Source organism: Argopecten irradians, chromosome 6 (assembly GCF_041381155.1).
Source record: "Argopecten irradians isolate NY chromosome 6, Ai_NY, whole genome shotgun sequence".
Lineage (NCBI taxonomy): Eukaryota > Metazoa > Mollusca > Bivalvia > Pectinida > Pectinidae > Argopecten > Argopecten irradians.
The window spans coordinates 21,369,303-21,387,820 of NC_091139.1; the positions used below are offsets into that span (position 1 = coordinate 21,369,303).

Genomic DNA, 18,518 nt, shown 5'->3' on the forward strand with positions numbered 1-18,518 from the left:
CTCCTTATACGTCTCGTGGTTATATTTTGCTTTCAGTTGACGTCATTAAATTAATCGTGAATCTGGGTCATGGTTACATCATTACGTTGTAATTTTCTTTGTCTTTTCAAGCCATCATCATCTCAACAGTTTGAGGAACCGAAATTTACAAATGTATCAACGTCATATAAGTATGCCGACCACAAATTCAAAAATGAAAAGTCGGAAACTGAATACTGGTATGTCTAAGCGCTTTAATTCCTACAACTACATGTTTCTGTATCCATTCTATGTCTAGACATTGATTTTTTATATTCGTATCATCCTTACAATACGGAACATTTAGAAGATGTCTCGATGCTTTATAGAAATCGAACAAGAATATTATGTAATACTCCAGACGAGACCATGTTGATGCCGGAACAACCACTCCGGAACTTATCCCTTGGCTCAAAAACACAATCCTATCATGTTTGGTCTTCAAAGTTATATTTCGCCCGCGGTAGATTTGTTGAAAGTGGTTGAGTGAATTGCTGATTCAGCTCCAAGGATATGGAAACTATCATATTACTGTGGCCAGTCAGGCGTGAAGTTAAAACAGTTGGATTCATATAACGTAAACTATATTGAATGGCATCATGGTATATGATTAATTAAAATCTTTATATATGAGGTCATTTCGCCTGAACGTAACTTGAAAAGCATGGTATTGACTGTATACTCATTAAAAGCAAAAGCTCCCGGCATAAATTGGTTGTAGTTTGAGTTTGGTTTTATTAGTTTAACGTCATATAAGCAGACATAAATCATAAAAATATAATTGAACAAAAGATATTTATTTTCCTACTAAAACATATATTGAATATCAACCTTTCACCAGAATCGTAAGCGCTCCTGGTTGAAGGTTCAGCCATATTTAGACAAATCTTTTTTCGTGTATAAATTTTCACATTTTGCATTATAGCAATTTAACTCCCGAAATAATCGCCACAAAAGCTTTACTCTAGATACAATTAATTGTTTAAGTTTTAATGAATTTCTCGAAATTAAAACCCTTTCAAGTCAACACAAAAATAAGTTTGGTTACAATAATTACCAGAATGATGACAACCTAAAATTTCGGTATATCAGCACATACGAATTATCGTGTAAATATATAAACTTGATGATGTTGTCTATCAAGAACATTTCCCCTGATCTTTACCAACCTGTTAGAAAATGAAACTATGGATCTTATGCAAACAGTACGATGTTTAATTTGTTTGAATGCTTTATGTCATCTATATCAATATTTACAATAAATTAGTGTTTCTCTCAAAATGTAGTGATGAAACAAAAGTGTGGGAGATCCAAAGAAAAACAATCTACTATTAATACTTCGCAACAAATGTATGCGCACTCACGCTGCCTTTATGAGATGATGAGGTGTTTAACCACTTGTCATTGAGAAATCAATCATTGAAATAAACCACACTGACGACACAGCCTAGTTCAAAGCTATTCTGTTCGTTTGTTTTCAGTTCTTGTTGTGTTAGCATAACCTCTGTATCAATACCCGCCAAGATAAACGTCTTTATTCAGATACGTAGAATATTTTGGGAAGTACTTGTTTGTGGGAGCTTTAATGTTTTCTGTTCATTTGAAACTGCCCTTGTACTTAACGGCTGGAGAGTGCCATTACCAACAGTTTAGTCAACATCTGATGTGTTTGTTTTGACATTTTGAATTTTTTTTATTAACCAGGAAGTTGTATAAACTATTGCTTTCGTTATGTATTAAAATAAGGAAACAAAGACGCCAGTAATCTAGGATCTATAAGGTGTCTGACATTCTATCTCACAATCATTTCCTCGTACCTCGTAGTGGTGACTGCTGACTATTGTCTGAAATCGAACCTCCAAAACTTCACCTGGCTTATTTGGGGTCTACCTGATGATACATCTGACATTCTACCAACTTAACGTGATGCCGTTACAGAGCGTTTGAACATATTTCATAAACAGCCGGCGATGTATCCTTAAATATTCAGCATTTTATTCAATGATCAAAATGATGAACCTAATGGACCCATGAAATTGATAACTGATATACAAATATAGCTATTTAAAGAAATAATACAATACAACAAAATATGCATCTCCATTATCGCAGACGACATCTTGACTCATGTCTCTGTAATCACATCCCTATTAGGAAAATGGAATGATGTATATTGTATTATTAATAAAGATTTCTATTATTGACACTGGCTAGAGTATTTATATGTTCGATTTGTTTGGCATTAACGAAACGACAAAAGATAACGTATTACTTAATACAACCTTGAGGAAATGGAAACATCCTGTCTGTGGCCTCTTCACTGACGTCATTAAGACGAATCGGAGAACAGATAGATATAGGGATATTGTGTGTAATCGAACATTTATTATCCTATATAATTAAGGAAGGTGAGGCTGTCGTTGTTTCATGATGATGTCGTTTCCGATTGGTCAGTTTTATTGACTACACTTCCTGTTCCTGTTCACGCGCGAGAGAAATGTCTTAATTAAAAACACAACTCTCATTATCTGTATGTGATGGCATTTTCGTTTATGTCTAAGCAAAGACTGCTCAATTGAAAACCTACGGATGACAGCATTAGCGCGACAGTTGAATAATGCAAACTGAAATGAATTTCAGCGTCTTTTTATATATCTAAACGGCTGTAGGAGTATGTCATCGCCAATTAATAAGTCATATTATTGAGAGTTTGTTTGATGTATTTAACTTCTATCTGCCCTGATGTATATTAACATGACGATACAAGTTACTGTATACCACTGTATTATGCCATTATCGGGAGATAAACATTTTCGCGTGAATTGGCGATAAAAGTCCAACCACGAATTCGAATGTTTCGTGTATTATTTGGAACGTAATTATAAAATGTTTATCAGTCCTTGGTTAATTCGCGAATATATTTTTATTGACGGAGGCGTAGAAACTAGTGTCGGCGAAATCAATCAAACGACACGTGACTTTGCATTTTATTCTGTGTATGCTACGATGTTTGCTAGGTACAAATGCGTTTGCGAGCACGAGGCGTGGCTATATAACGTCTAGGGATCGGTCAATATGACAGATACCTACCTCAATAGCGTTATGTTATTGTGTGGTATTGAAAGTGCGCAAACTATATAATATACATTAGTTCTCCATATCGTTATGACTTCTGTTACCACGACGCCTCATAGCCGGAAATCAAACAGAATTACATTTGTCAAGAATGAGGAGACGTTATGACGTAATCTATTGCCGATCAATTGTCATAGATCTGAGTATATCGGCTCTGACGCTCATCATCGATGACGGGACGTCTTCCTACGGGATTTGTATGCTTTAATCAGTTCCTATTATGAATAAAAATTAGGGTGTATGTGAGAGGAGATAATCTTTACTCTAATGAACGTCTTTATAAGGCAGAATGACCTTTTCTACAATTGACATATTTACCGAAGTCCTATGATGCAACTCCCAAATGAAATCATCTCATTGAGATTCGGGCTCACTATGTGCTCATGTCACATTGATAGTTTTGTTTCTATCTATGATATTCAGGATGCCATATTTGTGTGAAATTTAATCTGGACAAATCCACATATAGTACCATGGTAAAACTGATTAGTTCCGTGTTGGTCAGGGCATTCACTGAAACAATTAGCCAGTAACCCTTCCCATACATTCACTTGAGACAACCACGTGACGTTCTTTTGTCACGTGGGAGGTCGATAAGGTAATCACGGAGCCTCACCCAGACAAGCCTAAAGGATAGGTGATTAGTCCCCTCTAGTATTCCGATGGACGTTCGAGTTGCCTTTGATCGTATTATTCTTCATGCGTTGAACCCTATAGCATTATAAGGGCAGTCCAAATGAATTTCATGCTAATGTTTGGTACCCAGACGAAATATCCATTTAATGGACACAAAGGTTGGACAAGAAATACACGAACGTCCTGACCCGGCTTAGGACATGTGACCCAACGAAACCAACGGCTGAAGTGTAAATAACGATTCTGTCGGATTATCTGTCAACAAATTGGAACCGGATCTAAATATTAGGAAAATAATCCATAGAAATGATACAATGAAACACAGAAAGACCTTCAACACAACACCCTGACCCATCTCTGTAGATTTATATCGGTTTATACTGCTAACCATGTCTATTTTCTCGGAGACTTAATTTCTCGATTTGATGCTTAGCGACTCATTTGTGACTATTTAACGATTTATTCTGATATGGTCTTAATGGACATACGGATGAAACAGGTCCGCGGCAATAGGAACTCGCGATTTCTGTTTACCCGAGTATTTCGCAAAAAATAATCGAACACGAAAATAAGATGGTTTATAGTATCTAAACATCTCAGTATTTCGCATCTCTTTAGATTCCCTAGATTCCTTCCGGATATTTCGAAGTACGATCAGATTAATATGCCATTCATTAGTTACTGAACTCATAATAGCACTGTATAAAAATCTGCAGTTAAAGTATCAATATTTGATGTTAGTCGTTGTCAAATGACAATATCAAATATTCCAGGTATTGATAGTTAGTTCGAAACATCTATGTTCATATGCTGGCTACAAATCAGTTTTTTCCTCCGTGGAGTTAGGGTTTCCTCCGCGGCCAAAATCTTGCACGAACTTCTAAAATTGTTTCAGACGTTGACAGGACACGACTTAGAAACTGGCTAAATGTCTGATACTGTCCCCATATATCGCATTATTCCAAACCTCAACCTGTATCACGCGAAGTTGTCGTTATCTTAGGGTAAATATCAGGGAGATGCAAAGAGTAATCTTATAGACCTTGGGTTTCATGAAATCGTGTAAACGGACCAATACAAGTCTGCAACTTCGTGTTATGATGCAAATTAAGTTGAAGCAGTGGAAGTGTATACCATAGAGGTATAGGATAGGGTGGGATTATGGGTGGAAGATAAACGGATTACAACACTTACCTTGCATAAATCCAATAGCTTTGCATAGAATTTCCCCATATATCCAAGGACTGTAGACATGTTGTGCAGTAGTAAGAGGGATACAGAACAACGTCACTGTAAACAAACAAACAAAAATATTACAATGTACAGCATCAACAACAGAGCTGATTATAACAAAAATATTACAATGTACAGCATCAACAACAGAGCTGATTATAACAAAAATATTACAATGTACAGCATCAACAACAGAGCTGATTATAACAAAAACCTTACAATGTACAGCATCAACAATAGAGCTGATTATAACAAAAACCTTACAATGTACAGCATCAACAACAGAGCTGATTATAACAAAAATATTACAATGTACAGCATCAACAACAGAGCTGATTATAACAAAAACCTTACAATGTACAGCATCAACAACAGAGCTGATTATAACAAAAACCTTACAATGTACAGCATCAACAACAGAGCTGAGGATAACAACAATATTACAATGTACAGCATCAACAACAGAGCTGATTATAACAAAAACCTTACAATGTACAGCATCAACAACAGAGCTGATTATAACAACAAAATTACAATGTACAGCATCAACAATAGAGCTGATTATAACAACAAAATTACAATGTACAGCGTCAACAACAGAGCTGATAACAAAAATACTCAAATGTGATAACAACAATACAAATCAACAAAGATTACAATGTACAGCATCAACAATAGAGCTGATTATAACAACAACAAACATTACAATGTACAGCGTCAACAACAGAGCTGATCATAACAAAAACCTTACAATGTACAGCATCAACAATAGAGCTGATTATAACAAAAACCTTACAATGTACAGCATCAACAACAGGGCTGATTATAACAAAAACCTAACAATGTACAGCATCAACAATAGAGCTGATTATAACAAAAACCTTACAATGTACAGCATCAACAACAGAGCTGAGGATAACAACAATATTACAATGTACAGCATCAACAACAGAGCTGATTATAACAAAAACCTTACAATGTACAGCATCAACAACAGAGCTGATTATAACAAAAACCTTACAATGTACAGCATCAACAATAGAGCTGATTATAACAAAAACCTTACAATGTACAGCATCAACAACAGAGCTGAGGATAACAACAATATTACAATGTACAGCATCAACAACAGAGCTGATTATAACAAAAACCTTACAATGTACAGCATCAACAACAGAGCTGATTATAACAAAAACCTTACAATGTACAGCATCAACAACAGAGCTGAGGATAACAACAATATTACAATGTACAGCATCAACAACAGAGCTGATTATAACAAAAACCTTACAATGTACAGCATCAACAACAGAGCTGATTATAACAAAAACCTTACAATGTACAGCATCAACAATAGAGCTGATTATAACAAAAACCTTACAATGTACAGCATCAACAATAGAGCTGATTATAACAACAATATACAATGTACAGCAACAACAATAGAGCTGATTATAACAAAAACCTTACAATGTACAGCATCAACAATAGAGCTGATTATAACAAAAACCTTACAATGTACAGCATCAACAACAGAGCTGATTATAACAACAATATTACAATGTACAGCATCAACAACAGAGCTGATTATAACAAAAATATTACAATGTACAGCATCAACAATAGAGCTGATTATAACAACAATATTACAATGTACAGCATCAACAATAGAGCTGATTATAACAAAAACCTTACAATGTACAGCATCAACAACAGGGCTGATTATAACAAAAATATTACAATGTACAGCATCAACAATAGAGCTGATTATAACAACAATACTACAATGTACAGCATCAACAACAGGGCTGATTATAACAAAAATATTACAATGTACAGCAACAACAATAGAGCTGATTATAACAAAAACCTTACAATGTACAGCATCAACAATAGAGCTGATTATAACAAAAACCTTACAATGTACAGCATCAACAATAGAGCTGATTATAACAACAATACTACAATGTACAGCATCAACAACAGGGCTGATTATAACAAAAATATTACAATGTACAGCATCAACAATAGAGCTGATTATAACAACAATATTACAATGTACAGCATCAACAACAGAGCTGATTATAACAAAAACCTTACAATGTACAGCATCAACAACAGAGCTGATTATAACAAAAACCTTACAATGTACAGCATCAACAACAGAGCTGATTATAACAAAAACCTTACAATGTACAGCATCAACAACAGAGCTGATTATAACAACAATATTACAATGTACAGCATCAACAACAGAGCTGATTATAACAAAAACCTTACAATGTACAGCATCAACAACAGAGCTGATTATAACAAAAACCTTACAATGTACAGCATCAACAATAGAGCTGATTATAACAAAAACCTTACAATGTACAGCATCAACAACAGAGCTGATTATAACAAAAACCTTACAATGTACAGCATCAACAATAGAGCTGATTATAACAACAATACTACAATGTACAGCATCAACAACAGGGCTGATTATAACAAAAATATTACAATGTACAGCATCAACAATAGAGCTGATTATAACAACAATATTACAATGTACAGCATCAACAATAGAGCTGATTATAACAACAATATTACAATGTACAGCATCAACAATAGAGCTGATTATAACAACAATATTACAATGTACAGCATCAACAACAGAGCTGATTATAACAAAAACCGTACAATGTACAGCATCAACAATAGAGCTGATTATAACAACAAAATTACAATGTACAGCATCAACAACAGAGCTGATTATAACAAAAACCTTACAATGTACAGCATCAACAACAGAGCTGATTATGACAAAAACCTTACAATGTACAGCATCAACAACAGAGCTGATTATAACAACAATATTACAATGTACAGCATCAACAACAGAGCTGATTATAACAAAAACCTTACAATGTACAGCATCAACAACAGAGTTTATTATAACAACAATATTACAATGTACAGCATCAACAATAGAGCTGATTATATCAAAAACCTTACAATGTACAGCATCAACAATAGAGCTGATTATAACAACAAATTTACAATGTACAGCATCAACAACAGAGCTGATCATAACAAAAACCTTAAAATGTACAGCATCAACAACAGAGCTGATTATAACAACAATATTACAATGTACAGCATCAACAACAGAGCTGACTATAACAACAATATTACAATGTACAGCATCAACAACAGAACTGATTATAACAAAAATATTACAATGTACAGCATCAACAAAAGAGCTGATTATAACAACAATATTACAATGTACAGCATCAACAACAGAGCTAATTATAACAAAAACCTTACAATGTACAGCATCAACAACAGAGCTGAGGATAACAAAAACCTTACAATGTACACCATCAACAACAGAGCTGAGGATAACAAAAACCTTACAATGTACAGCATCAACAATAGAGCTGATTATAACAACAATATTACAATGTACAGCATCAACAACAGAGCTGATTATAACAAAAACCTTACAATGTACAGCATCAACAACAGAGCTGATTATAACAAAAACCTTACAATGTACAGCATCAACAACAGAGCTGATAATAACAACAATATTACAATGTACGGCATCAACAACAGAGCTGATTATAACAAAAACCTTACAATGTACAGCATCAACAACAGAGCTGATTATAACAAAAACCTTACAATGTACAGCATCAACAACAGAGCTGATTATAACAACAATATTACAATGTACAGCATCAACAACAGAGCTGATTATAACAAAATTATTACAATGTACAGCATCAACAATAGAGCTGATTATAACAAAAACCTTACAATGTACAGCATCAACAATAGAGCTGATTATAACAAAAACCTAACAATGTACAGCATCAACAATAGAGCTGATTATAACAAAAACCTTACAATGTACAGCATCAACAATAGAGCTGATTATAACAAAAACCTTACAATGTACAGCATCAACAACAGAGCTGATTATAACAAAAACCTTACAATGTACAGCATCAACAATAGAGCTGATTATAACAAAAACCTTACAATGTACAGCATCAACAATAGAGCTGATTATAACAAAAACCTTACAATGTACAGCATCAACAATAGAGCTGATTATAACAAAAACCTTACAATGTACAGCATCAACAACAAGAGCTGATTATAACAAAAACCTAACAATGTACAGCATCAACAACAGAGCTGATTATAACAAAAACCTAACAATGTACAGCATCAACAAAGAGCTGTATAACATGATTATAACAAAAACCTTACAATGTACAGCATCAACAACAGAGCTGATTATAACAAAAACCTTACAATGTACAGCATCAACAACAGAGCTGATTATAACAAAAACCTTACAATGTACAGCATCAACAATAGAGCTGATTATAACAAAAACCTTACAATGTACAGCATCAACAACAGAGCTTATTATAACAAAGTATTAATCTGAATTTAAGGTCAACAAAAGATTTTTTGGGCATAATGTATCATGTATTACTCTAGAAATCAGCCATTTGAAATGCCATTTAGTTTTTGCATTTGCTTGGCTGTATCAGTTTATAAAGTTTATTATTGTTAATGATTGTCGCCCCGGTCGACTGACGATTTGCATCAAAACCGCAACATAATTGAAATTTCAAGTCAATGTTAATGGCCCAGCGACTTCATAAGACATGTAACAAAGACAGACATATTTTATTCATAATAATAAAATGCATACTTGTAAGTTGTAACTAGCATATAGTCTTAAATGTATGCCTTAAAATACCAATTACAAAATCATCACTTTAAGATTTTCAACAAAAGCATTGTCGACAATGGAACTCTAAACAATTCGTGAACAGTCAGTCCCCCTACATCTGTGATCTACAAAATGCAGACAGTTTATGGTACGTGTAAAACATTTCAATTAAGACGAAGAAAATAAAATATCTTTGAAATAACATAAATCGTTAAGCATCCGAATTTGTACCGTGTTGGAATCAATATCTCAATTTCTTTTTGTTAGTTTTGTTGCCTGTGAATTCTGCAGTCTCGAAGATTAGATAAACCGTTTGAATAGCCATTTTATCACCAGACACGCGACTGTTTGAAATGATTTATATAGATTATCGAAAAAAAGTAAAAGTTGCATTTTCAAAGCCTAAAGTATGCTATCTCGAGGTTCAAGTTCTAATCTACATTTGGTTGTTTGAAGATGATAAAAGACAAATGCATTTTACTAGCTTTACAAAGAAAAGTGTAATGTTCCTCCGAATTATAAGCATGATGAAATACGTTTTGATGTATTATGTGACGATGCTACTGAACGACTATTAGGACGACCAGACAGTTATTTTCACTGCGTCAGTTTATAAAACGTAATTTATCTATGTTCTTGGAACGTGTAAATTTGAAGTAATTAAAACCGGATTTTCTTTTTGGTGTTTTGAAAGATTCCGTTTTAAAGATTTGTTTCGCTTATACAAAGATATACAAAGCAAATGGTTGAAACTTACAAGAAAAAATTATTTTGTTTTAATTCAGTTCCATTCTCTTCTTTTCGTAAAACAATAATTGTTATTCAAACCAAACGACCTCTAAATAAAGTCAATGACGGTGTTATATTTGCGTCAGATCTACCTTAATAAGTTGGAAACCATATACGAAAGGTATGAATAATTATGCACAAACATGATCTGGAATCTGTGATTAAGAACTAATCAAATAATTATCAGTTCGTGTTCTGACTGTTATTCCTGTAATCAGCACCAATACAGGATCGTCACCATGACCTAGTCAGAACAGGAAAACACCAATAGAGCGTCATTTACAAGGAACTCAGCGTTACGTAGCCACCCACTGAAGAACATTTTGCTTTACTGTTTCTGTTGACGTGGATTTTGTTCAGTAAGGGACAGAGGAATTGCTTGACTATATTTTCTTTGTCATTACCACGTAAATATGCCCAAGTGCATATTTTCAGTAGAAATTAGTTTGAATTAAGCAATTGAAATGATGGCAATGAGCATCTAGTGACAGCAACAGCTGCAATTATTTTTTGTTTCACATGGTCATAAAGATATTCAAAGGAATCAATCAGTAAAACTTATGAAATACTTTGATTTTATTTGCTTATTTTGTTTTATTATTTATTTAAAAGAAAAAAGAAAATTGTAAACAACTCAACATTATCTACAGTGCACGATTTTAAGAATGATTTCGTCAGTGCGTGTATGATAGTACTATGACATTCATTTTACTGACGTAACCCCATACAAAAATTGTTTAACAATTTAATCATCATCTCGTGAACTAAAACAGTCTCCGAATATATTATGCAGTAATAGGACTTTGATTCTGTGAATTATTTTATCTGCGAAGAAATATGTGTTGTTGCCGCAATAATCTCACAACTAAAATCACTGATAAGCATGACCACGGAATTTTTAAGACACTAAATCAATAACTTTATAAAATCTGATTTATTGTTTCGTGTTCATGCGTGATGTATTAAATATATTTTATATAACGTTCTTTTATGTTTCAACAGAAGTACGCTGAAACCAGCAAAGACTGAAAGTGCGGCGAGGTTAATAGCTTTAATGATATTGAAGACGTACGAGTGAAGCCAATTGCGATCTCTTATCACCAATAGCAAACCCGTTTTGATTTAAAACTAATAAGATATCGACATCTCGAGGACTCTTGGCTTTGATGAAGCGATGTACTCTCTAAGTTTACTTAACATCTACATGGTTACGTCAGTTAAGCGCTTTGAAACAGTTCGAGTATGTGAAACCATATGCAAAACACATTTGTAATGTCTGTCGTGGAATCAGATTAAGGTACAAAAGATCGCTTTCTCCTCATTATTACATTTTTGTAACATATGCGAGCACGAAGCTGTCATGTTGTACGAGAGTCAGAATTGATAGTTTTTGTGTCATGGAACGAACAACCATTATAGAATATGAAAAGTATTAAAAAGCCTAATGAACTCGACAGACTAGTATTGGGAAAGTACTAAAAGTACGCTCACCAATAACTATCTAGAAGTTGCCACACAGTTAACGTTGTGGTAGCAGCACCGCCACATTAAAACTGCCGTTCTCTGCAGTAGAGTACAGTTATTCTACATTAAATAATTACGTAAACACCAGAACGCATTAACAGTAACAACCGTTATGTCTGGTGACTACATTAATCAAAGCTTTAATTTGTGAAAATGAGCAGATTGTACGATAGCTAATGTTTCCTCTAGGCGAGCAGGAATATGATTTATCTCTTATTTGTACTTTTGATCGTTGATATATTAGCTCGCGGACAACACAATATTGTGATTGTTAAGTATGGCAGATGGTTATACTTTCATTTTAGCTGACATTACAGATAAATATCCTACTTATTGTACTTATCTCTATTCAATTACTACCTCTTAGATGAAGTAACTTTATCTTAATGGTAAACAAACTCCATTGGTTTTAGTCATTATTACTTTCGATGAAATCAATTAACTCCCCTTATTTAGTTAATTAGCTAGCCTGATTGAACTTAATTCCTCTCTTTGCGATATTTATCATTTCAGTTCCCATGGTCTGGTAAGATACTGCAGAGCAAAAAAATTAACCCAAATAAATCATAATAGATTTACATATTATTTTCCTTGATATAACTTCCTCCAGATGGATATATTTCATCAGTATATTGAATTTAGAGCTTATCCACTCTTGATTCATTTCCTCTCCAGGTTGTATTGATCATCTTATTGCACACGCTAACTTGAATCAATTATCCCCCTCACACAGTCGGGATTACGTCCCCTTAATTCAATTTGCATATTTCATGTACATGATATTTAATCTGAAGTATATAAAATTAAACGATTTAAAAAATACCATGGTTACATCACTAAAAATATATACTAGTACTGTTGGGGTCCTCCTTCGTCAAATCCAAAACTTAAGCACATTTTTACCAATTCTTATCACAACATATTGCAAACAATACTTTATCTTATGTATATATCTAATTATCAGTTGATCGGTTATAGCAGACTGGAATATATGTTGTTTGATTCCATCAGCAATAAATAGAACTATAAATGAAGCACCGTTTTGCATTAAAAGGCGATACGGAGATTAGATTCAGATCATGCTGAGAAAATCAACTTGAGTTTAAAGTGTTGATTTAAGATACTTATGATGTTTGATATTTCTGCTGCGTAAAATATCCACTTGACCACGTTGAAAATATCCTTTAGACACGTTTCATGCTCAAGGTAAATCGTTTTCATTGTAATACAAGTCTCGCTTACAACCGCCCACTCACTGTATATTTCAAGTCAAGTGAATTTGATGCATATGGATCATCATAAACATTATAAGACTTTGAGCTGGATTGTATCCAATGTAATACCAGGCACTATGGATTTCACTATTATTCATCTCTAATGTTAAAGAATTGTGTTTCACTAGCTCAATTATTTTATTGCTTGGGTATGGCGACTGTGCACTGTTTATATAATTAAAACATGGCGATAAGTCAGCCAACCCGTTTTCTTTGACGTTATACTTATTAAAACAACAAATGATAATTTTGCCAAAACCTAGTATGATACCATTTAGGCCTACTCTACAGTAACATTCCACTATTGTTTCAAATGAGTTTATTATCTAACCTAAAATAAAAGCTTTGTTCTTTTCATCTCAACATTCAACAATAACTTCATTTAATCCCTGCCACAAGTACTTTGAAACAAAAAGTTCAAATGGTAGCCCGACTAGCTCCGGCGTTATCACCACTTTACCTAATGTAGCAAAAAACAGAAGGCAGTGACGAGAAGCGAGAATTAATCATCTCTCTGACTGCAACTATAAGTAAGTGAGTATTCATTATTTTTACGAGATTGGTAAATAGAGGTTTAATTTAACTGAAGTTCATACCTTCATAATTCCATAATAACACGTGTACGTTTAACAACGCGATATTACACTGAAATGAGAGTTTCGTTATGAAGAATTGTTATATTGCCGTAAACATTACCATCAAACGTAATATGTCTTAGAAAAATTTACATGATCTCTCTTGATACACTTTAGTCAATGAAACATCTGCCTCAAAAATCAGTTTGTCCTTTGTTTTCTTTATAAATAGATATAAGCATTATGTAGTTTACATCGATTCCGAAACTAGTTATGTAATATATGATTATATATTACTATGATCCGGTTAAGGGCGAACAAAAAACAATACACCATCAAAACATGATGATATTTGTAGTTTTTATACTGGCTAGTTAAATTGAACAGTCGGGCAAGGATGGCTAAAGTCGGTAAAAATGGTGTGAATGTATCCAGTATAATTTCTTATGGAATAGAAAAATAAACTTTCTCGTCAAAATCTGTCTGCGTACGTAGAAATTAATTTAAAGTATAGGAATCCTAAAACGTCCTCCCGGCTGACTATGTCCGTGGTTACATTTCAACGCAGCCTCGCTTTCAATTATGCTTTCAACTTTTCTTTATTTCAATGGTCAGAACTGGGAAACGTAAGCATAACTTGACCGTCGTATTAATATGTGAGAACTTTTGGAAGGCCAATGAACGCATTTAGACTGGTTTTCTTTGCCCGACTATTCACTTTAAATGTTACATGGGTTGGGTATGTCACTTATATTTGACAATCTAGACTCGACCAATCATCTGGTCGTATTCTTTACATGTTACCAAGACAACAGTTCTATTTATAAAGACATAAACAGGTCAGCAGTAATAATACATATCAAATAATTGATAATTGTGAAAAATTGAATTTCGTGGTTAATTCGTTCGTTTCCTGCTACTACTTTCTGGAAGTCGAATGTAAAATGGGAAATGTCCTCTGTAAAATGATTCTTATGTTACGCAGTATATGGACAAAAACACCAAGCGAGGGTTTAACTCGCTCTAAAACTTAAAATACAAAATAGTCACGTATCGAACATAATGTGTCTGTCCCGGGTTAAGTTTAAGATGTTCAAGTACTCTTGAAGCAGAGGATTGGTGTCAATAACCTGTTACGTGCCCCATTTGAAAACCTTTACACAAAAAGGTTTTTAAAAATATGTAAAAGATAGAAAAAATAAGTCGTCATTTTTATGGAAATATCTTTTTATTTCTCCGCTTTCATTAAAGAAAAATGAAAATTCTCTTTTGTTATACACGATTTGAAATTTTGGTTACGCATTCTGTAACATGACATGTATATACAGTGTGTATTTATATGATATATATATATATGTATTATGATGCCAATGCATTATTGCGTGTATTTAACATCGGCAGATAATACAAATACACAAAAATCACGAACAGTGATGGTGGCTGTCACAAATCATATATCATGGTATACACATGCACATTATTAATCTGAAAACAAAACGATGTAATTTGACATTTACTAATATATAACATTGAATCTGTATTTTTGTTTTAAAGGTAGGTTTCGCCCAATGAAATATAAAGACTACGAAATTGAAATTTATCCTATACATAGATATAATCTTCAGATCATTTTCAATGCATACAGCGAACAATATGGGTGGTCAGTTGCCTAGCTTGACCAGGAAAATACTCCTCTAAAAATAGAGCGAAGTCAAGCTGTACATAGAACATGACGTATTTTTTTCCAAAACGAGGCCGCAGCAACATACGGAAGCGTGCAACAAAATGTCAGATAGAAGTGACAGTCTTGCCACGGCATGTTTAGTTAAAAAACAACAACAACAAATCGAAGTGCGAGGGACTGTTTATACATATCATATAATCTAAAACACTCCATGTTACTTACATACGCTCGCTAACTTTGTACACCAAATATACATGTAGTTAGTCTGCGGCTGTTTGTGCGCTGGCATATGTGTTGAAATTTAACTCACCACGTGCAATGCCGTTACACGAGTCCCAACAGATCCCGGCAAGTTCCGCTTGAGATGTGGCTTCTGTTTCTTTTATTGCTACATGCCATTTCTGAATTTAATTCCCTATAGATATCCTAGGGTGCTACCGAATCCATTATAATTTCCTCCACTTTGTTGCCGATTCAGATATATTTTTTTCATCGCACACGCTTTCGTTCAGCCATTTTGTTTACTTTTAGTGCGTGACAATGCGCATGCGCCAAACTTCGACAACACAATCCATCGCAGCTTCATTTGCATATTATTTTGTCTGACGGACACCGTAATAAATCAAGGATTTCCTTCAATTTTGTATTCAAGACACATTTGTTCAATCTCAAACACATAAAGAAATTAAATTGAGATATTTTGATATGTTTTTTTCATCTTTTCTTCCGCTTATCGCATTTCACAAAAAAATATTTATTGGGTTGGGCGAAACCTACCTTTAAACCCGAGGGCGCACATTTCGAATATCGGTTAAATCTACACCTATTTGTTTTCTGTTTCCCATCGATAAAATATAAAAGAAATCAAGTAATCAAAATGCCAAGTCAGAATGAAAGGTGGAAAATATGCTCAAATCTATTTTGGCTTAAAATTATTTTAAACACGAATATACTGTTCTTGGCATCTGTCCCAAAGGAGTGTTTTTCTCATGCATTCTACTTTGTCCCATTTAAGATAATTCAGCTGTTGAACAAAGCTGTTCAATTGAAACAAAATGGTTTACAAATCACTTTAAACTCAACTTCAACTCCCACACAATGTCTGAGAGAATGTATAATAACAGAAACAGTGTACTGCAGCTTTTTCAGAGGGGCAAATATGTCATAAAACTCCCACATCCGCCTTCTCTCCTAGAACTTTCCGATATACTCTCAGTGTGTCTGTTGTCAAGATTATTTTCTTCTGTGTTTCATATTATCATCATATTTAATGTTGATAATACGGGTTTTTCCAAATTATTGTTAGGCATTCAGACATTTATTTCAATACAACGAAAAATTAAAAGTATATGTTCTGTTTTGACCAAAAGTATGGCACCTCAATGTAGCATTGGTAAGGTTATTTATACAATGGTGTTGTAATTTTACTTTTGCATACTTTATCAGCTGTTGAAATCCTGTATGGGGCAAACTATAGCCAAACTGACATATCTCCTGTGTTTTATACGGTCTCAAAATCCTCATGTAATAATGGACAGGTGTATGATGAGTCGAATTCACTTTAACTGATATCACGTATCTGGCGAGAGTTTCATATCACGTCATTTATATTACATGTATATGCCGATAAGGATGCATACAGCAATATAAAAAATATTCATTTCTGATGAATTGCAGGAGGAATATATGGGTTATTACTTCCAATTGAGTTATATTTAATTATTGTATCTTGGATCTTTATGAGTAAAGTAATAAAATAGATTCTTTCTGCATGTATATACCGCATTATGCCACATTAAAATGAATATAATTTTGTTTCAATTATGATAAACAACTTGTTTGTATAATGTCAATTTGATATTGATTAAACTAATACAAATTATTATCTTAATGACTCTATCTTAGACCTGGCCACATTTACGTTAAATAACACTCATTTTGTTTATTTGATTCTGTATTCCCATCGGTAGAGGACAACAAAGCTGTTTCCTAACATTTACAGAGATATCTGTCTGGGTATGATCTAGAGGGGAGTCGATGATAGTCTGTAGGTTCGATCACCATCTACAGCAACAGCTTGCTTTACGTACTACTGCTATTGAATCTGATATGCAGAGTTCATGCATACTTTTGATCAATATAGTACAAGTCACAAGTACTTGGATCTATTGAAGTATGCATTTATGTATATATCAGCACATTATGTTAACTAGAGATAATTAGAATATGTTATTCTCTCCAGTCTTTCACAGTTCGTTACTAAATGTGTATCCTGCAGTACAAACAGTCAGTTGGTCGTTGCTCGCTATTGACTCTAAATTTTCTAAAAACAGTGACGATTGAACTATGTCTTTCTTAATTAAGAAATAGAAAGTGGTACCTTTCTTAATCTTCACAGCTTGACAATTAACCTTTACCTCCAGGATCCCCGATCTAAACTGTTCCAAATATGGCGTTTCTTTGGCGAAATACAAAACGCTTAGAAAGCGTAGATCACGATGGCGCCAAAATAGAGCACGCATGTTACCGTGATAAGAAAGAGGCACGTTTAAATTAGCATTGTAAATCGAAGCGTTGAACAGAAAATGTAAATCTCTGTTGTGCAGCATGCAATAAACATTAAATTACATGAAACATTTGGTTTCTAAAACTATGGGGGCATTTCTCAACTTGTTAGTGTATTTGTAAACAAAGACAAGATCAACTCAAATCACCCTTTCCGCGTCTGCTGAAAAAGTTATCCGTATTTACTGGACGTATCTTTTTATTAGTGAACATTATGCCTTGACAAGTTTCCCGAAATGCCACCAATTCTCGGACTGAAGTTCGTAAAGGTCACATGGAGTTCTGTAACTGTTAATCAATATCACTTGACATTCTGCAGCATCACCTAATCACATATGTAC

The 18,518-nt window shown here is 33.8% G+C and overlaps 1 protein-coding gene across 1 annotated transcript in view; it reads right to left on the reverse strand.

The window, feature by feature from the left end:
• LOC138325313 (QRFP-like peptide receptor) overlaps window positions 1-18,518 on the reverse strand; it is a 91,394-nt gene that overhangs the window by 8,082 nt on the left and 64,794 nt on the right. The window contains exon 2 of the mRNA XM_069270872.1: window positions 4,984-5,079. Within this exon, the coding sequence (XP_069126973.1) occupies window positions 4,984-5,079 (96 nt within the window). The remainder of the gene's footprint in view (window positions 1-4,983; window positions 5,080-18,518) is intronic.